This window comes from Xenia sp. Carnegie-2017, unplaced genomic scaffold, assembly GCF_021976095.1.
Source record: "Xenia sp. Carnegie-2017 unplaced genomic scaffold, XeniaSp_v1 HiC_scaffold_25, whole genome shotgun sequence".
In the NCBI taxonomy this organism is placed as follows: Eukaryota; Metazoa; Cnidaria; class Anthozoa; order Malacalcyonacea; family Xeniidae; genus Xenia; species Xenia sp. Carnegie-2017.
The window spans coordinates 6,082,596-6,105,365 of record NW_025813488.1 but is presented as its reverse complement, the minus strand read 5'-3'; the positions used below and the strand labels follow the sequence as shown (position 1 = coordinate 6,105,365).

Genomic DNA, 22,770 nt, shown 5'->3' with positions numbered 1-22,770 from the left:
TATACACTTTTACTGGAAATCAAAACAGTGATGTACTTTGCTCTCGTTATTAGCAAGCTTCGTGCCGCAATTGTGCAAAACAAATTTCTACAAATTTCATGCAGGCGCACATTTATTTAAGAAATGTGATTTCCTGAGTGATAATGTGCTCTACATTGTTAAGGATCTTCAAACATTTTTTTTCGTTGAAGTTATAGAATTGTGCGAAAACGATTTTAACCGAATGATTTTGGAGGTTTGTAATTTTCAATAACTTCTCCCAAATAATGTATAACACGTAGCTGGTTTCTCACAGTCCGGGCATACGCATTGAGTTCCTGAAGTTATCTCACAAGGTTGATCAAATGGTATACAAAGGCTTTTAGCCCCCATGGATGGAGCACCTTCCTCAACAACAGCATCCCTAAAAATTTCGTGAAAACAATTACTGATTAATACATTACAAAAACTGAATTCAATAATATCTTTATCTCTGTATTATCGTACATTTCGTGACAATTATAAAGGAAGGATAAATATCTTGTCACCCAAATTGCAAGACAGAAAATCATTTATACGTATGGGATTTTAACCAGAAAATCATGCACAGGTTTTTTTTAGCCAAAAATATCAACCATAATGATGAGCATTATACAATCGACGTTTGCATAATCTGACGTTGTCTGTCAAAACAATATCACTAAATTCTTAACAAATTATTGAAAATTCAGTGGCCTTCAAATAATTAGCAAACGTCATCAACGTATGAGTTTGAATATTATAAAAAGGAAGAAATTAGACCTAGGTTTTAGAAAGAAAAATCGACTTTGAATCATTAATTATTAATTAATCGTTGCGTTGCAGCATTTGGCGAGGATATCTTACCTAGCACTATCTTTCTTGATTTTATCTTCACAAGCTATTGCTCCGCAAAAAGGTGCTTGAATTATCTAAAAAATCAAGTAAAGAAATATGGAGTTCAATAGTGCAAATTACTCATATTATAGTGTAAGACAATTTGCTATACAAGAACGTTCAACAAAAATCATCAAATAAACGTTTCGTCGACATAGCAATGTATCTAAGACATAACTCCAAGAACCAATTGCAAAAAAACATCGTTGAACTACCTTTTGCTTGTCCAACATCGAGCAAAAATCACTCCAGTTGTTCACAACGACCATGTTATCGTTCAGTTCAGCTTCTGCTCTATTAATGTAAACACAATACGTCCTATTCCGATACATATGGATGTCTTTGTTTCAATCCTCTAGTTACAACTTAAAATGAACAAACTGCTATTCGCACTTGTCTTACTTTGAAAGTAGAGCATGGTGAATTTCCTCAATGGTTTCCTTAATCTTAATAACAAAATCCTTCACCGCAAGTGTACTCCTCTCGCCAGTATCTCGTCTTACAAGGACAAACTGAGAGTTTGTTACGTCACGTGGACCAAGTTCTACCCGTATTGGAACACCCTGTATAAAACAGAAAGATGAATATCAAGAAAGAGAATCTTCGGGAATATGAAAAAATTTGTTTCATATTACGCATGTCATCGTTTGTTAAGAATTAAAAACATTATCTCTGATGATTCCTATAAATCACATAAAACTTACTTTGAGTTCCCAATGATTAAACTTCCATCCAGGAGAGTAATTATCGCGATCATCAAGTTTAGCTCGGACCCCAGCTTCAGTTAATTGTTGAAAAAAGTCCTTACAAAATGTCAGCAAACTTTGCTTCTTATCTTCAGCTAAATTTACCGTCATACCACACGGTACGATCACAACCTGAGCGGTAGAAAAAGTGATAATCAAGTATTTTCCAAAACATGTAATTAATATATTCTCTACGTAGCTGTCAAGAATCCTTTGCCATCAACAATTTATGGTGGAAATCAATCATACAAAAAAATATCCCACCTGAACAGTTGCAACTCTAGGAGGCAAAACGAGTCCAGTGTTATCCCCATGTACCATACACATTACACCAATTGTGCGGGTAGTTATACCCCAAGAATTCTGGTACACGAAACGCTTCTCCTAAAACAGGCATGTTCAACAACATAGAAGACAGTACATGCGTGTGTTGATGTTCAACGCTATAAAAACATCATACCCCAGGTTTGTCCGGATCTTCAAAAACAATTTCAAACATTTTGGAAAAATTTTGACCCAAATGATGTGACGTTGCACCCTTTATAAAATGAACAAAAATACATTTGTATTGATGATGTTGGAAAAGTTAAGTTTAAAATAATGTTGGAGACACATGAAGTGAAGTTCAATAATTCAGTCTATTTCTGTAGTGTGTGGATAACTACAAGTTACCTGAATTGCACGTCCACTAGCTGAAATGTAGGCTTCGACAGTGGTTGTGAAATCACCACCCGCAAACTTTTCTTTTTCTGTTTTTCGTCCTTTCACTACGGGAATGGCAAGAAGATCCGTGTAAACGCGTGCGTAAAGGTCGAGGATAGTGTGAACCTAAAATATGAAAACATACACAAAAATATCAGTTAGAAATTGCAACAAATTTTCCAATAAAGCGCTTCTTACAGATGTAATTATAAAGTTCAGAACATTAAATCTTACACTAGGTAACAAAAGATATCGTTTCCATAAGATCCCATGCTATAACTATTTTCTTATTGGAAAATGCAATTTTACTAACTTCTTCAACTGCTTCATCGTACTCAGCGAACGCTGTATGTCCTTCTTGCCAAAGGAATTCTCTCGTTCTTAGAAATGGTTGAGGATGCTTAAATTCCCATCTCTATGCAACAAAACAAGACTCAGTAATTAACAACATATGAAAGAATGATGTACGATGTAAATAAGGTTTTCATTTCTTCAAGTAAGAAGAGTAAAACTATTGTTTACTCACTACAACGTTATTCCATTGGTTGAGTTTAAGAGGAAGATCTCGATGAGATTTTATCCATTTGGCATACGCAGGATACATGACTAAAATGATGATTCATAATCTTGTTTCAACATTTCTTAAGGAATCACCAAATGTTAAAACAGTATGAAACTTATATTTCCTTCTAAACGATACTAACATATACCTAGATTACGTTACAAGATTAAAAAGGGCATTCCCCATGAGCAAACACACAAAACGTTGCATCATTTAAACCTGTTTCACTTGTCGGACGAATAGCAATTGGCTCCACTAATTCAGACTGGCCAGATTTCGTCACCCATGCGACCTAAATAATGACAAAAACTAACTTACACCATGAAAGACACCATTGCATTGTGGTCCTGAATATATAAACCACAAATAGCTAGCTTCAAATAAATACGAATATTTATCACGCGTACTTCTGGTGCAAAATCAGCGATGTGAGTTTTCTCTCGTTCAAGGGCCGCTTGCGACACGAAAATTGGAAAATAACAATTTTCAACTCCGAGTTTCTTTATGCCAGAATCAAAGAAATCTGTTAATGAAGGAATAAATACTTAATCATACAATCAATAACAACATAAACATATTCCCAACAACAACATATCAGCACTTTTAATGTAAAGGACGGCAAAATATATAAGAATATTAAGATTAGAAAAAAACACATAAACATAGGAAATAAGGAATTCTCAATAGATAAAATCATCACAAAACTCGTTACTTGCAGAGTTTCTAAGAACTTTACTCGATTATTTCCTAGGACCGAAAGGTAATGATCATGAAGAACTTACAAAAAATCTTTGCATGACTTCAAGAACTTTAATCACTCGGAAATTGAATTGATAAACGTACCTTTGATAATTTCCCATATTCCATACGACCATGGACGTAAAATATAGCAGCCACTAACGTCGTAATATTCAACTAATTCAGCTTTCGTAATAACCTGAAAATTATAGACATGGATACTAAGAGTTAATGCATATTGTTTAGGAAGACGAGAGGTGTAAGTAGCGATAATACATTGGATTATATTACTTCGTGACGATGAAGATATCATCAGGTATCATGATGCCCACTACCAAATATGAACTGGTCGGATAACTATTCCCTAATTTGCCATGCGCACACGGCACTCACTAATGTTAGTTACTACATCAAAAAGATTCATCGAATTCATAATACATATGGGTTGACCATATACTACAAGTCATTAAAAAAATTGTATTTGAGGCTTGATTACAGTTTTACAATAAAAAACTACTATCTGATTAACACGTACTTGCGAATACCAATCAGAGAGATTTTCTTCTTTTTTTGCTTCTAAACCAAGCCTAAATATAATAACGGTTAACGATTGATATTTAAAATGTGCACAAGGCAATTTTAAGCAAGTTAAAAAACTACAGAAAATTTCAAAATAACTTGGATAGCAAAGAATTAAAATCATTGTATTCGCACCTGGTAACTTTCTTTCCTCCTTTTTCATCCTGAGAAGGTTGTTGCTCGGAAGGTTTCTTCTCCTGTTTCTTTTCATGTTTATTGTTTCCTGAAGAACTTTTTCCTTTCTCTTTCTTTCGGCCACTACTGTTCGCTGGTTTGAATTCTTGTCCTGTCAAAGTCTTATATTTACTTTTGAGATTAAGTAGGTTGTTCACTTCAGCTGTAACCTCTTCCTGAAATCACAATAAAGATTTATTTTGTAAAAAATAATATCACACTATAAATTTAGGAGGATGAGGGAGGATTTACTAAAAAAATTATAATGATAACAGTACACGATATTATAAACATATATATATATATATACATGAAAACATATAAGTACATATATATTATAAGAAAATGCAAGCAATGCATATATACATGAACCCAAGAAAATGATTGTAACATCACACCGAGGATATAAATTTCATCATTGAATTCCCCACGATGAAAGTCGTGCACCGATAATTCAAGATTATGATATTGTATAAATTTCATCATTGAATTCCCACGATGAAAGTCGTGCACCGATAATTCAAGATTATGATATTGTATAAATTTCATCATTGAATTCCCCACGATGAAAGTCGTGCACCGATAATTCAAGATTATGATATTGTATAAATTTCATCATTGAATTCCCCACAATGAAAGTCGTGCACCGATAATTCAAGATTTATTGTATAAATTTCATCATTGAGTTCCCCACGATCAAAGTCGTGCACCGATAATTCAAGATTATGATATTGTACAAATGCTTGCATTTTCATGTACAAACATACGTAACATTATGCAAAAAGAAGTAACTATTGATTGGACAACATTGAAATAACAAACCTTAACAGCTCCAGTAGACTTAAGCTCACGAACTTTATCACCCTGTTCACCAATTTTCTTCACGAGATCTTCAATCTCAGGTGTCATGGTTAAAGTCACAGCAGGACTTGATTCTGATTTTGCTTGAATTTCTTCAGTTTTCTCACCTTTTTTACTGACTTTTTCTTTCTAGAAATATGAACATAAAACATAATGAAGACAAAGTGAAAATGTACATAAACACACTATGGTTGATTCAAGACAACCTGCAAGATGAAAGAAATATTTTCCAAGGCATTATCTTAGTGGAAAAAGTTAAATACGCTAACCTGACGCTGGTTGAGCTACAATTTTATTTGCTAAATTGCATTTCAAAAGAAGATATATTTATTCAGAAACTTGTGCAACTTCTATAATTTCTTTCGATTATGTATCTCAAGCAATTTCCAAATTTCTGAAAAGTGACAAAACATTTTTCAAAATGAGTGTCTATACCTTTTCACTGGTCTGTTTTGATTTTGTCTTTGAGCCTGAGGTCGGCATAGCCTTTGTATGACCATCAGGAATTGCAAATAAAATGCACGGTGTCGCTTTGCCAGAGTGGCGACTAAAAACAAGAAAATAGTAGAACTGTAGAAAAATGAAAACGCGAAATGCTAAATTTATATGAGACTGAAAAATATCAGAACATCAGTAAAAATAGAATTGCAACAAACACATAATAGCATCAGTACTCGCGATAGCTTGAGAATACTGCTACCCCATACATACGTAATTATACTCTTTATAAACTGTTTTATATTGATAAAGCTTCTTCCATCCATACCTTTCCTCACAGTAAGGTTGATCACATATAAAAAACCCTCTTCGTTGCAACTGAATTATATCACCTTTTTTCACATTAACTAACTCGGGATCACCCAGCATCTCAACTTCAGCCTTAACATAAGGAATATATTTTTCATTTATATCAACTCGTAACATTCTTCTTTGTCAAATACCTTGGTATTTTTATTGACGTGATCTTTAAAGTCATCGTTCTTCGTGAGGATTGCCTTTGCAATAATATTATCATAATGCACAGTTATTGCTGGAAGCAATGGAGCAGAGTTGGTTACAGCTAGCCATGTTAATTTGGTGGTATTTTTGTAATCCTAAAAGAAAACAGATCGGGTTGAAGAGATCTTCTAAATCTAAGATCGCACATCATCTACCTTAATAAATCCAAATAAAACTCAAGATTCACGTTTTACTACTGTACACGTATTCCCAGTGTTGCTCTGATCAAGCGACTTGACTGGACTGCGTGCATTTTATCTGATCTCAAAACCAAAACCCTCCAGTCACGTATGAATAAAATACGCTTGAAAAAATACCCTAGTCTTGAAAATCTGCTTTATCAATCTTAAAATTGAAGGAGACAGACTTAAATTTTATAGCAGAGTTGCTTTAACGTGCTTACTGTATCATCAAGCTTTGGTTCAGCGTCAACTGTTTCAATTGAGCCATTCTGGTTTCTAAATAGGATATTTATTGTTGTCAGAGAAAAATCGCTTTGTAGAATAGCACTGAAAGCTAACCTGTTTATTGATTTAATGAGAAAGTTTCCCCAGTTTATTAACGTAACCTTTTCGCCATCATGAAGTGTATCTGCATCAGCTCCATCAATGTAAACTTTGGATGATACCCAAACTTTCTTCATACCCATGTCGGCATTCTTCGAATAAAAAGAGTATACGTATGAACTAATGTCAATAAAAGGTTTAAAAATGTCCACTGTTATCGGTAAGAACAACGCTTCACATGCAATTGAAGTCTTTAGATAATCAGATCTTTGACAAAGAAAGCTACAGGGGAAAATGGAAAGAACAATTAAATTACTGTAGTAAATACCTTGGGATTGAGAACTGCTTCTTGACATGTTTCATTTACTCCAGCAATGTTGATCGTGACTCTTTTGTTCTTCTCCAAAGCCGTGTAACGTGGGGCCAGAGGATCAATAACCTTTCGATTGATTGCCCAAATTTTGTCCCATTCCATATGAACGTTGGCTTTTGAAAAACCCTGTAATAACATGAAGAAATATGGTAAATGGACAGAGTAAAACAACATTTAATTTTAGCCATTTGCAATTCAAAAGAAATTATTGCACCCATCCAAAATTGCATAGGAAAGTAGAAAATGACATTAATACATTAGTTCATACGACTAAATTACTATTAAAGAGTAAATCACATGGCTTGTGTGGTGCTAAAGAAAGAAAATTAAAATAAAATGAAAGAAACTTCACAACTTTAATTATTTATAATAAGTGTGATGTACAAATGATTCACCAATATGTTAGTTTGTCGTTTATGTACAAAGTAAAATCCATTATACAATTGAAAAAAATTAAGTAAATATATTATTAGGAAAGTGGATTTATTTTGAGTAAAAACTATAACTTTCAAAATAAAACCTTCAAACCTGTCAATAAAGCTTTCGATACCTGTAATAGAATAAATTCCAACAATCCTTTAACAGTCATTCCTCGTCTTAAAACACCGCGGACAGTTGGAAATCTTGGATCATCCCTAACAACGACATATACATGCATAAGCAATGTTAAAAAAGTTTGTACGTCAAAATAGATGTTGATGAACTGAAAAATGAATGACTTTCGTAGTATTTCATTCAATACACCTTTCCGACGGTAAACACACGTGTCAAAAATTCGACATCAAATGACAAAACTCAGGCAATCAAATGGTCGGACATAGTGTTGATGCATTTATCAAAACAAGCTAAAGAAGACAAAGAGCATACCAAAAATATATGATTGAAAACTTGCTCTACAAGCACCAATTTCAGAGCTCGCTCTGTAACAAATTAATTTAGAATTAATCTGAGCATGCGCAGTCAACTCCACCAACTCTCAAAATTCATGGTAATGGCAACGACCAACTATATGTACTAGTGCCGATTTTGGAGTAATTAGTTCGCTCAGTCACAAATTTTCAGATAAATCATCCGTGCATGCGCAGTCTGCTTGAGCATGTGCAGTCGACTTGACCAGATGCCTAAGTTCATGGTCATGGCAACGACCAACTGCATTTACTAGCACCGATTTTAAAGTAAATAGCATGCTCAGTCCACTCGACTAATTGTTCACAGTCATGGTAAGGACTAATTATATGTACTTGCACTACATTTGTGGCAATTAGCTCACTTAGTCGCAAATTATTAAAGAAATCATCTGAGCATGCGCAGTAGTGACTTTATTAATACCATAAAGCTAATATTAGATATAGTAGATGTCAACTAGCAGTGGAAGCTGGGTGCGATATAGTATGCAGTGGCTTAGGGGCCCACACTTCGGTGGCGACCGCACTCTCCCTGCGTACCCCGAGCAAAGCCTATCGCAGGTGATCTCGGGGTCTGATGGGCGGAAGCTTGCTATTGCATCTCCCAAGTAGGATAGCGTGGAGGGGCCGAAATCTCCTACCGAAACGTTAACATGCGGCGTTCTAGTGCCTTGCGCTTAAGAAGGTATCGGGAAGCATGGCCCGAAAACGGGGTTTTTCGCTTTTGAATTTCATCTTTTTGTTTCTACAAGAGTTCTTCTCATAAAAGAAACTAGAACATCCAAGGGTACTGCAAAAGTTCAAACAACTTCTGCCTTTTTGAGTTATAATTTAAACCAACTCTAAACATGTTTGTATGTTTTTTAGTTGTTACCTTTTACAATTTAACTTTCTTATAACTCTCTCGTGACGAACGAGAGCCTCCTTATATAATGTAACTCTCTCGTCATGAACGAAAACACCCATGGGCTTCATGGAAAAAAGGGATTATATACTTTTTTAATAATAGTTTTTACAAAGATAACATTTAATGAGCCAAGCTATGTGTATCGTCTAAATTGAACCCTTGTGTCGTAAAATTTCAATTCATTTCGGATAGTAAATTTCTTTTTACGTGTCTTACAATATTTTCATGATTCAATCTAGAAAGTATCTTCACTTCTCGACATGTAATATAAATAACAGTTCAAAAATTTGTATGGCTTGCTTTCTTGTGCTTTATGCAGCTGCAATACGTCCTGGATATTCTCAAGTAACGCCGTAAAGGCCAGTAACAATCCTAAGAAAAACTCATTAGCGCGACAACATGCCAGTATTCAAGCTTTCCTTCGATCTTCATGCTTCCTTCTAACCCAAAATAGTTAATATTTACTGTTACGCATTCTGCCATTATAAATAATCGTTCTGAATCACTAGAATCAGATCCACAAATGCCCCAAAACTCAAAAGCATCTCCAAACCATTTTATTGCCACTATTCTACATAAACAATACTATGTCCGACCATTTGATTGTCTGAATTTTGTAATTTGATCTCCTGTTTTTAACAAGTGTGTTTACCGTCGGAAAGGTGGATTGACTTTAGAACAATTTTCCAGGAGCAAATAAAGAATTGATCTCTTACATGCGCATGAATGAACAAATAAAAAAAATGCAAAACAATATCTTACCATCCATCAACAAAATTTTCATTGACAAGCCACGTCAATTTCCGTTTCGATAAAACTGTATTCTGTAAATTTATCTTGCTAAATTCCATAACTGTTGGTTTGCGCAGTCCTATAAAGATAACCATCTTGAATATTTTATATTAATTATCCTTACATAAATGTCGTCATCTCATAAATGACGTCATTTCAATTGCAATGCACATTGTTATAGTGCTGAGTAAGAATATTGTTTTACACACCATACAAAACTCTCTGCATTTTTTTCACGGTAGATATTTACAAAGACCACCAAAATCCTTTTAGCAATTTTCACATGCAGAAAAGTGTCAACTACTTTCATCATTAACACATGATTTAATCAAATCAACAACACGAAGCAAACATAAAAGAACTACCTAAAGCATCAAGTATCCAGAAATATTGTGGATCTCTGTCGTGATATTCGGTTGTTCTTAAAGCATGAGTAACACCTTCAACACTGTCCACAATGGGACAAGCAAAGTCGTAGGTTGGGTAAATTCTACAAAAAATAAAATGCTTATTTTAACTGGTGAAGCACACGTAGAAAAGAATAATTTATATACTTACAACGCCCATGCATACTAAATATACTTACTCATCACCTGCATGCACATGTCACCAGGGGAGGGGTACTTTGCAAGATAGAGCCCATACACACCTACTTATATTTATCTCCTGCCTAAACACGTCACTGGGGAGGGGTACTTTGCAAGATAGAGCCCATATACACCTACTTATATTTATCTCCTGCCTAAACACGTCACTGGGGAGAGGGTACTTTGCAAGATAGAGCCCATATACACTTACTTATATTTATCTCCTGCCTAAACATGTCACTGGGGGGAGGGGTACTTTCCAAGATAGAGCCCATATACACTTACTTATATTTATCTCCTGTCTGCACATGAGTCTCAGGTTTACATCGATACATAGTTGGATCACGAAGGCAACCATTGTCTGAAAGGTAATCAATCTTGGCGCGCATGGCACATTTCTGACCATACTCACTTCCCTTTTTCATTTCCTCCCACATTTGCAAGTTTTTTTCCACGCCTGCAAAACATGAATACAAAATCAACAAAAAGCTAAGATTATATCATCGTTGTTTCGTGGAGTTCGCAATTTTTTCTTTGCACCATTTGAGACTTGTGTGACATCAATGCTATGAATGGCTCAATTTAATTTCTTCAAATAACGCGCCAATGACACGACTTTTTAGTTGTCTTCAATGAAAAAAACTGTAAGGAACTTTCTTTCAGCATGCTTGCTTCTTCAACCATTAAGCTTTGTGAAATATATATTTGATAATTTATGGTCAGTTAGTTCCCAACCAATATCAAACATTTTTTATTTCAAAAATTTTAGATGAAACAGAAAAAGATTTGTAAGATAGCAAACATGATTTTAAGATAAGTAAACTAAAGAATGACTAACGATAAATAGTTTGAATTATATATCGCAACTGCTCATAAAAAATGCAATTGAAAAGCAGGTTTATAAACGACAACAAATTGTGTCCTACCCCATGTAAGTTTGTACATAATATATACACTATCAATCACCAGATACTTACTGTTATCTCGATGAACGGATTTTACTCTCTTTTCTCTTTCCTCTCTCATAGTTTCAGTAGGTGTGTCATCAACATAAGCGTTGCCATCTCTGATCATCTTTTCACCGTACTCAAGTATCTTTTCAAAATGATCTGATGTTCTCGTAAACCTGTCTGGTCGTACTTGTAACAACTTTAAGTCTTCAAGGATCACCTAATAAAACGTGAACAAGCCAGACTTACATCAACATTTTTAAAGTTAACCTTACACATGTTATTCAAGGAAATAATTTTTTATTTTTTCTCGTCATAGGACAAACTAAATAGTTTCTCATGATCTTTTAAACCGAACTAGTTGGCAATAGAAGTGAACTTTTACTTTGCAAAGCGTGATAAGAATGATCAGTTACACAAGTTTGGTACATAAACTAAACAACTAAGACAGCGAAACGCTAACCTCTTCAAACTCGGCGTTTTCTTTTGCTGGATTAGTATCATCAAATCGCATGATCATTTCCCCTTTGTAATAATCGCGGTAATACTGATTTAACAGTGCAGCCTTTGCGTGACCAATATGTAAATATCTACAAAAGTTAGAAATTTACCATTGATAAAGTAGTGCAATGTTTACGCATTTTCAAACAACATCAAGTATGATATAAAAGCACAGAATGGACTAAGAAAAGAGGAGAAGGACAAGCTGACAATTTCTTCATTTGTAACAAAGCATACCCGCTCGCTTCAGGGGGAAATCTCGTCACGACTTGACCTTCCACTGCTCCTTCTAGCTCGATGAACTTTCCTTGCGTTTTTCTTTCACCCTAACAAAAAGAAAAAAAATGTTCCTCCTTGTTGGAAACTTGACATAAATCATCAGAAAATACATGTAGCAATGAGTGCGAAGCAAAGAAACGGCTGAATTTAAATCAAAAATATTCATCGAATTCATAATACATATGGGTTGACCATATACTACAAGTCATTAAAAAAATTGTATTTGAGGCTTGATTACAGTTTTACTATAAAAAACTACTCTCTGATTAACACGTACTTGCGAATACGAATCAGAGAGATTTTCTTCTTTTTTTGCTTCTAAACCAAGCCTAAATATAATAACGGTTAACGATTGATATTTAAAATGTGCACAAGGCAATTTTGAGCAAGTAAAAGAACTACAGAAATTTTCAAAATTACTTGGATAGCAAAGAATTAAAATCATTGTATTCGCACCTGGTAACTTTCTTTCCTCCTTTTTCATCCTGAGATGGTTGTTGCTCTGAAGGTTTCTTCTCCTGTTTCTTTTCATGTTTATTGTTTCCTGAAGAACTTTTTCCTTTCTCATTCTTTCGGCCACTACTGTTCGCTGGTTTGAATTCTTGTCCTGTCAAAGTCTTATATTTACTTTTGAGATTAAGTAGGTTGTTCACTTCAGCTGTAACCTCTTCCTGAAATCACAATAAAGATTTATTTTGTGAAAAATAATATCACACTATAAATTTAGGAGGATGAAGGAGGATTTGCTAAAAAATTATAATAAAACAGTACACGATATTATAAACATATATATATATATACATGAAAACATATAAGTACATATATATTATATGAAAATGTACAAGAAAATGCAAATTGAACCCAGGATTGTAACATCACACCGAGGATACAAATTTCATCATTGAATTACCCACGATGAAAGTCGTGCACCGATAATTCAAGATTATGATATCGTATAAATTTCATCATTGAATTACCCACGATGAAAGTCGTGCACCGATAATTCAAGATTATGATATTGTATAAATTTCATCATTGAATTACCCACGATGAAAGGCCTGCACCGATAATTCAAGATTATGATATTGTATAAATTTCATCATTGAATTACCCACGATGAAAGTCGTGTACCGATAATTCAAGATTATGATATTGTATAAATTTCATCATTGAATTCCCTACGATGAAAGTCGTGCACCGATAATTGAAGATTATGATATTGTATAAATTTCATCATTGAATTCCCCACGATGAAAGTCGTGCACTGATAATTCAAGATTATGATATTGTATAAATTTCATCATTGAATTCCCCACGATGAAAGTCGTGTACTGATAATTCAAGATTATGATATTGTATAAATTTCATCATTGAATTCCCACGATGAAAGTCGTGTACTGATAATTCAAGATTATGATATTGTATAAATTTCATCATTGAATTCCCCACGATGAAAGTCGTGCACCGATAATTCAAGATTATGATATTGTATAAATTTCATCATTGAATTCCCTACGACTAAAGTCGTGTACCGATAATTCAAGATTATGATATTGTATAAATTTCATCATTGAATTCCCCACGATGAAAGTCGTGTACTGATAATTCAAGATTATGATATTGTACAAATGCTTGCATTTTCATGTACAAACATACGTAACATTATGCAAAAAGAAGTAACTATTGATTGGACAACACTGAAATAACAAACCTTAACAGCTCCAGTAGACTTAAGCTCACGAACTTTATCACCCTGTTCACCAATTTTCTTCACGAGATCTTCAATCTCAGGTGTCATGGTTAAAGTCACAGCAGGACTTGATTCCGATTTTGCTTGAATTTCTTCAGTTTTCTCACCTTTTTTACTGACTTTTTCTTTCTAGAAATATGAACATAAAACATAATAAAGACAAAGTGAAAATGTACATAAACACACTATGGTTGATTCAAGAAAACCTGCAAGATGAAAGCAGTATTTTTCCAAGGCATTATCTTAGTGGAAAAAGTTAAATACGCTAACCTGACGCTGGTTGAGCTACAATTTTATTTGCTAAATTGCATTTCAAAAGAAGATATGTTTATTCAGAAACTTGTGCAACTTCTATAATTTCCTTCGATTATGCAATTTCCAAATTTCTGAAAAGTGGCAAAACATTTTTCAAAATGAGTGTCTATACCTTTTCACTGGTCTGTTTTGATTTTGTCTTTGAGCCTGAGGTCGGCATAGCCTTTGTATGACCATCAGGAATTGAAAATAAAATGCACGGTGTCGCTTTGCCAGAGTGGCGACTAAAAACAAGAAAATAGTAGAATTGTAGAAAAATGAAAACGCGAAATGCTAAATTTATATGAGACTGAAAAATATCAGAACATCAGTAAAAATAGAATTGCAACAAACACATAATAGCATCAGTACTCGCGATAGCTTGAGAATACTGCTACCCCATACATACGTAATTATACTCTTTATAAACTGTTTTATATTGATAAAGCTTCTTCCATCCATACCTTTCCTCACAGTAAGGTTGATCACATATAAAAAACCCTCTTCGTTGCAACTGAATTATATCACCTTTTTTCACATTAACTAACTCAGGATCACCCAGCATCTCAACTTCAGCCTTAACATAAGGAATATATTTTTCATATATATCAACTCGTAACATTCTTCTTTGTCAAATACCTTGGTATTTTTATTGACGTGATCTTTAAAGTCATCGTTCTTCGTGAGGATTGCCTTTGCAATAATATTATCATAATGCACAGTTATTGCTGGAAGCAATGGAGCAGAGTTGGTTACAGCTAGCCATGTTAATTTGGTAGTATTTTTGTAATCCTAAAAGAAAACAGATCGGGTTGAAGAGATCTTCTAAATCTAAGATCGCACATCATCTACCTTAATAAATCCAAATAAAACTCAAGATTCACGTTTTACTACTGTACACGTATTCCCAGTGTTGCTCTGATCAAGCGACTTGACTGGACTGCGTGCATTTTATCTGGTCTCAAAACCAAAACCCTCTGGTCACGTATGAATAAAATACGCTTGAAAAAATACCCTAGTCTTGAAAATCTGCTTTATCAATCTTAAAATTGAAGGAGACAGACTTAAATTTTATAGCAGAGTTGCTTTAACGTGCTTACTGTATCATCAAGCTTTGGTTCAGCGTCAACTGTTTCAATTGAGCCATTCTGGTTTCTAAATAGGATATTTATTGTTGTCAGAGAAAAATCGCTTTGTAGAATAGCAATGAAAGCTAACCTGTTTATTGATTTAATGAGAAAGTTTCCCCAGTTTATTAACGTAACCTTTTCGCCATCATGAAGTGTATCTGCATCAGCTCCATCAATGTAAACTTTGGATGATACCCAAACTTTCTTCATACCCATGTCGGCATTCTTCGAGTAAAAAGAGTATACTAACGTCAATAAAAGGTTTAAAAATGTCCACTGTTGTTGTTAAAAACAACGCTTCACATGCAAGTGAAGTATATAGATAATCAGATCTTTGACAAAGAAAGCTACAGGGAAAATGGAAAGAACAGTAAAATTACTATAGCAAATACCTTGGGATTGAGAACTGCTTCTTGACATGTTTCATTTACTCCAGCAATGTTGATCGTGACTCTTTTGTTCTTCTCCAAAGCCGTGTAACGTGGGGCCAGAGGATCAATAACCTTTCGATTGATTGCCCAAATTTTGTCCCATTCCATATGAACGTTGGCTTTTGAAAAACCCTGTAATAACATGAAGAAATATGGTAAATGGACAGAGTAAAACAACATTTAATTTTAGCCATTTGCAATTCAAAAGAAATTACTGCACCCATCCAAAATTGCATTGGAAAATAGAAAATGACATTGGTACATTAGTTTATACGACTAAATTACTATTAAAGAGTAAATCACGTGGCTTGGGTGGTGCTAAAGAAAGAAAATTACAATATGATGAAAGAAACTTCACAACTTTAATCATTTATAATAAGTGTGATGTACAAATGATTCACCAATATGTTAGTTTGTCGTTTATGTACAAAGTAAAATCCATTATACAATTGAAAAAAATTAAGTAAATATATTATTAGGAAAGTGGATTTATTTTGAGTAAAAACTATAACTTTCAAAATAAAACCTTCAAACCTGTCAATAAAGCTTTCGATACCTGTAATAGAATAAATTCCAACAATCCTTTAACAGTCATTCCTCGTCTTAAAACACCGCGGACAGTTGGAAATCTTGGATCATCCCTAACAACGACATATACATGCATAAGCAATGATGTTAAAAAAGTTTGTACGTCAAAATAGATGTTGATGAACTGAAAAATGAATGACTTTCGTAGTATTTCATTCAATACACCTTTCCGACGGTAAACACACGTGTCAAAAATTCGACATCAAATTACAAAACTTGGGCAATCAAATGGTCGGACATAGTGTTGATGCATTTATCAAAACAAGCTAAAGAAGACAAAGAGCATGTCAAAAATATATGAATGAAAACTTGCTCAGCGCATCTACAAGCACCAATTTCAGAGCTCGCTCAATAACAAATTAATTTAGAATTAATCTGAGCATGCGTAGTCAACTCCACCAACTCTCAAAGTTCATGGTCATGGCAACGACCAACTGTTTGTACTAGTGCCGATTTTGGAGTATCAAGGTATCGGGAAGCATGGGCCGAAAACGGGGTTTTTTGCTTTTGAATTTCATCGTTTTGTTCCTACAAGAGTTCTTCTCATAAAAATAAAACATCCAAGGATACTGCAAAGGTTCAAACAACTTCTACCTTTTTGATTAATAATTTAAACCAACTCTAAACATTTTTATATGTTTTTTACCTTTTACAATTTAACTTTCTCATAACTCTCATGTGACGAACGAGAGCCTCCTTGTATAATGTAACTCTCTCGTCATGAACGAAAACACCCATGGGCTTCATGGAAAAAAGGGATTATATACTTTTTTAATAATAGTTTTTACAAAGATAACATTTAATGAGCCAAGCTATGTGTATCGTCTAAATTGAACTCTTATGTCATAAAATTTTAATTCATTTCGGATAGTAAATTTCTTTTTACGTGTCTTACAATATTTTCATGATTCAATCTAGAAAGTATCTTCACTTCTGGACATGTAATAAAAAGAACAGTTCAAAAATTTGTATAGCTTGCTTTTTTGTGCTTTATGCAGCTGAAATACGTCCTGGATATTCTCAAGTAACGCCGTAAAGGACCGTAACAATCCTAAGAAAAACTCATTAGCGCGACAACATGCCAGTATTCAAGCTTTCCTTCGATCTTCATGCTTCTTTCTAACCCAAAATGGTTAATATTTACTGTTACGCATTCTGCCATTATAAATAATCGTTCTGAATCACTAGAATCAGATTCACAAATGCCCCAAAACTCAAAAGCATCTCCAAACCATTTTATTGCCACTATTCTACATAAACAATACTATGTCCGACCATTTGATTGTCTGAATTTTGTAATTTGATCTCCTGTTTTTAACAAGTGTGTTTACCGTCGGAAAGGTGGATTGACTTTAGAACAATTTTCCAGGAGCAAATAAAGAATTGATCTCTTACATGCGCATGAATGAATAAATAAAAAAAATGCAAAACAATATCTCACCATCCATCAACAAAATTTTCATTGACAAGCCACGTCAATTTCCGTTTCGATAAAACTGTATTCTGTAAATTTATCTTGCTAAATTCCATAACTGTTGGTTTGCGCAGTCCTATAAAGATAACCATCTTGAATATTTTATATCAATTCTCCTTATATAAATGTCGTCATCCCATAAATGACGTCATTTCAATTGCAATGCACATTGTTATAGTGCTGAGTAAGAATATTGTTTTACAAACCATACAAAACTCTCTGCATTTTTTTCACGGTAGATATTTACAAAGACCACCAAAATCCTTTTAGCAATTTTCACATGCAGAAAAGTGTCAACTACTTTCATCATTAACACATGATTTAATCAAATCAACAACACGAAGCAAACATAAAAGAACTACCTAAAGCATCAAGTATCCAGAAATATTGTGGATCTCTGTCGTGATATTCGGTTGTTCTTAAAGCATGAGTAACACCTTCAACACTGTCCACAATGGGACAAGCAAAGTCGTAGGTTGGGTAAATTCTACAAAAAATAAAATGCTTATTTTAACTGGTGAAGCACACGTAGAAAAGAATAATTTATATACTTACAGCGCCCATGCATACTAAATATACCTACTCATCACCTGCATGCACATGTCACCAGGGGAGGGGTACTTTGCAAGATAGAGCCCATACACACCTACTTATATTTATCTCCTGCCTAAACATGTCACTGGGGGGAGGGGTACTTTCCAAGATAGAGCCCATATACACTTACTTATATAAGTTTGAAAATTTGTAATCCAGGCATTTAATACATAAAACTCAAAAAAAAAAGCTCAATAAAACTCAATAAAACTCACTTTAAATCTCTTTTAAAGCTCAATAAAACTCACTTTAAATCCGGAGAAACTTTTATCTTTTATGTACTTACTTATATTTATCTCCTGTCTGCACATGAGTCTCAGGTTTACATCGATACATAGTTGGATCACGAAGGCAACCATTGTCTGAAAGGTAATCAATCTTGGCGCGCATGGCACATTTCTGACCATACTCACTTCCCTTTTTCATTTCCTCCCACATTTGCAAGTTTTTTTCCACGCCTGCAAAACATGAATACAAAATCAACAAAAAGCTAAGATTATATCATCGTTGTTTCGTGGAGTTCGCAATTTTTTCTTTGCACCATTTGAGACTTGTGTGACATCAATGCTATGAATGGCTAAATTTAATTTCTTCAAATAACGCGCCAATGACACGACTTTTTAGTTGTCTTCAATGAAAAAAACTGTAAGGAACTTTCTTTCAGCATGCTTGCTTCTTCAACCATTAAGCTTTGTGAAATATATATTTGATAATTTATGGTCAGTTAGTTCCCAACCAATATCAAACATTTTTTATTTCAATGATTTTAGATGAAACAGAAAAAGATTTGTAAGATAGCAAACATGATTTTAAGATAAGTAAACTAAAAAATGACTAACGATAAATAGTTTGAATTATATATCGCAACTGCTCATAAAAAATGCAATTGAAAAGAAAGGTTTATAAACGACAACAAATTATGTCCTACCCCATGTAAGTTTGTACATAATATATACACTATCAATCACCAGATACTTACTGTTATCTCGATGAACGGATTTTACTCTCTTTTCTCTTTCCTCTCTCATAGTTTCAGTAGGTGTGTCATCAACATAAGCGTTGCCATCTCTGATCATCTTTTCACCGTACTCAAGTATCTTTTCAAAATGATCTGATGTTCTCGTAAACCTGTCTGGTCGTACTTGTAACAACTTTAAGTCTTCAAGGATCACCTAATAAAACGTGAACAAGCCAGACTTACATCAACATTTTTAAAGTTAACCTTACACATGTTATTCAAGGAAATAATTTTAGCTTTTCTCGTCATAGGACAAACTAAATAGTTTCTCATGATCTTTTAAACCGAACTAGTTGGCAATAGAAGTGAACTTTTACTTTGCGAAGCGTGATAAGAATGATCAGTTACACAAGTTTGGTACATAAACTAAACAACTAAGACAGCGAAACGCTAACCTCTTCAAACTCGGCATTTTCTTTTGCTGGATTAGTATCATCAAATCGCATGATCATTTCCCCTTTGTAATAATCGCGGTAATATTGATTTAACAGTGCAGCCTTAGCGTGACCAATATGTAAATATCTACAAAAGTTAGAAATTTACCATTGATAAAGTAGTTCAATGTTTACGCATTTTCAAACGACATCAAGTATGATATAAAAGCACAGGATGGACTAAGAAAAGAGGAGAAGGTCAAGCTGACAATTTCTTCATTTGTAATAAAGCATACCCGCTCGCTTCAGGGGGAAATCTTGTCACGACTTGACCTTCCACTGCTCCTTCTAACTCGATGAACTTTCCTTGCGTTTTTGTTTCACCCTAACAAAAAGAAAAAAATGTTCCTCCTTGTTGGAAACTTGACATAAATCATCAGAAAATACATGTAGCAATTTGTGCGAAGCAAAGAACGGCTGAATTTAAATCAAAAATATAAACTAGCCAACATGCTAAACAATATATGTAATACACAAATCTATCTCAGTTTCATACACAGCAAAAAAACACGAACATAACAGGACTGTGTAAAGAAGTCAATTTTACATTTGCCAAATGCATATGAAACAAAAGATAAAAAGGAATTTCGTCTGATTTTTTTCTTTAATGCATACGGGACTTGTAAAGTTTGATGATTGAAACAATCCTAAATGTGACAATTCTAAATTAATACAAACCTGAGAGTTTTTTGATGACGATTGGGGATTTGTTAAAAATCCCTTAAAACCATTTTGATTTGCCAGGAATTTGTACCATCTTGAAACATTTTTCATATGTCCATCATTAAGCAAATTGTCCAGTTTTTCATGAACTGTAAAAAATAAATACGTGACTCTAAGGAAACAACAAAAAACTTTCGTGTCCACTGCTAACTCTTCATTCAACATGTGAGATTAGCAACACCTACTTAAAATTGTAAAAACTGCAAACTGGTAAAACATTTTATTTTTCGCAAGGTATATTTAACGAATGTATAAACTGCAGGTCATCTTGTTGGCCCTGCACAGAAACAAAATTGCCCCCCCTTCTTAAGCCCTTTTGGCATTTTTTCTAATTCGTATTTCAAATACTTCACTGTGGCTAATATATTACTTGCTTGAAGTAAAAATGAATATTTCTTAACACATCAGTTACGTTGTTATTAAATTGCTCTACACATGCATAAAATAGCATTTACAAAATTGCAGTTTTTAAAATTTTACTAAGGAAGTGTATTTCCTGACCCTCTGCCACATGGCTCACACTTCACAGGCCCTTTTAGGGTTCACTGCTTCCCAGAGTAAAATCCTTGAAATATCCCTTGATTTGTCATGCATATTGTAAAACCACTTTGTCGATGATAACAGACTTAACAGTGTGATTACAATGTTGAACTTGAATACTTTAACCAATCTATGGATAACTACATTTATATAATTTGGCAAAGCAAAGAATTTGTTTTCTGAACATACCTTTTAAGGCTCCCCAAACAGCAAAGTCAGCCAAAGTGAGAGATGGTCCAACCAAGTATGTTACAGGTGCAAGCTGTTTGTCAAGATGACTTAGAGCTAATTTAAACTTCTCTTTGTTTTTCAAGAGATCACAACTAAAGTCCACCCAGCTATCAATCTATACAGTGAAAAGAATTGGTTTTTAAAATGATCAATGTTCACCATAATTAAACTATTTGTTGGCAGTTTTAATCATATATGTAAAAACTAGCTACCTCAGTGGCCTGTAATATATTGCCTCCATAAAGATCAAAGTTTTCAGCGATTCGACATAGGTATCGGGCAATGGTGTGGTTTGATGTTGACACAACATTCCTGGAAAAAAATGACACATAGTGATGATGTCGCATGATAATAAAAACCCTTTCTATTGACAACAAAAAAAACTTGCCAAAAGCATGATAGAAAAATTGCACACTGAATTAAGCAGAAGCAAAAAGGATAGAAACAAATTGCAAAGAAACAGGCCCACAAATATTTGTTTAAAAACTGGAATACCAGAGACCAAGTGATTATATGTTGAAAATTCCTAGTTATAAAAATTGTCAATATTTGCACATTTATTGCCCTAATTATACACAAACAGAAAGTAAAAATGCCCAAACCATTTCAGTGATTAATGTACATGTCTGTAAATAGTATCTTATTCCTCAAAATACATGTCATGAATAAAATATGCAATGTATAGAACTAGTGATACTAGGAAGGGGAAACAATTAGTTTGAGTCTAAAGTATTCATTAATACAATTAAAAACATTTAGTAAGTGTAGTATTTAACTGCCATTCTTGGGGTTTTTCATTTTCATTACCAGTTGAATGGACAGCCTTGATTTACATTCTTGTGCACAAACCCTTTCAAGAAATTTCCAAAAAGTTCATTGTTTTTAAGGTCACTATACACTGACATACCTGCATAATTTGGTCAAAACATCTCAAACTGGCAAAACAAGATTAATTGCATAAAGAATTTGCTTGCCACAAATAATAACACAACATGCAGTTGCCATTCTGTCGTAAACTATTTCATAACTTTCACTCACCCAGAAACCTCTAAAGCAGTTTTATTTTTCCATTCAACAGCAACAGGATATTTGTCTTTGATATGGTTGACGACAAGCAAGGAAGCTAGATATCAGATAGTGTCACAATTTTTGAATGGTAAATAACGTCACCCTCAACCAATTTACCCAATCTTAACACACTTTAAAGTAGAATGAATTTTATAAAATAAGCAATTTGTGAGTAATTTCTAAGAAATTCATAATTTTCAAGTAAAAAGTTCAAACTTAAAACATGTTACCCACCTATTGGAGGATCTGTTGTTTTCGCGAGAAGTTTAACACTAGTCATCGAAACGAAACGAAAAGTACTATAATACACTAGTCGTCTGGAGTTTTCTGAGACGCTTGTCAACAGAAATGTTGGTTTAAAAGAGAAAGGAAAAGAATAAAACAGCATACAACGAAAACGTGGCCTCATGAAACATCAAAGAACCAATTCATTTGATCAT

General features: G+C 33.9%; 1 protein-coding gene across 1 annotated transcript; it reads right to left on the bottom strand.

The window, feature by feature from the left end:
* Positions 1 to 94: 94 nt before the first annotated feature.
* LOC124452765 (bifunctional glutamate/proline--tRNA ligase-like) lies at positions 95 to 22,770 on the bottom strand. Its single transcript, XM_047003374.1, has 50 exons — positions 22,565 to 22,770; positions 22,301 to 22,385; positions 21,475 to 21,574; positions 21,221 to 21,377; positions 20,447 to 20,580; positions 20,005 to 20,093; positions 19,730 to 19,856; positions 19,296 to 19,488; positions 18,603 to 18,774; positions 18,085 to 18,209; positions 17,690 to 17,798; positions 16,217 to 16,301; positions 15,622 to 15,792; positions 15,318 to 15,454; positions 15,200 to 15,254; positions 14,739 to 14,891; positions 14,564 to 14,676; positions 14,233 to 14,344; positions 13,767 to 13,934; positions 12,512 to 12,726; positions 12,333 to 12,384; positions 12,014 to 12,102; positions 11,739 to 11,865; positions 11,303 to 11,495; positions 10,611 to 10,782; positions 10,104 to 10,228; positions 9,709 to 9,817; positions 7,685 to 7,769; positions 7,090 to 7,260; positions 6,777 to 6,913; positions 6,659 to 6,713; positions 6,198 to 6,350; positions 6,023 to 6,135; positions 5,692 to 5,803; positions 5,218 to 5,385; positions 4,357 to 4,571; positions 4,178 to 4,229; positions 3,748 to 3,841; positions 3,312 to 3,427; positions 3,124 to 3,196; positions 2,869 to 2,948; positions 2,656 to 2,757; positions 2,313 to 2,468; positions 2,101 to 2,178; positions 1,905 to 2,024; positions 1,599 to 1,772; positions 1,297 to 1,457; positions 1,110 to 1,188; positions 865 to 929; positions 95 to 403 (listed from the first exon to the last, which is right to left on the bottom strand). The coding sequence occupies exons 1-50, from the start codon at positions 22,737 to 22,739 to the stop codon at positions 247 to 249; spliced, it is 6,258 nt and encodes a 2,085-aa protein (XP_046859330.1). The 5' UTR covers positions 22,740 to 22,770; the 3' UTR covers positions 95 to 246.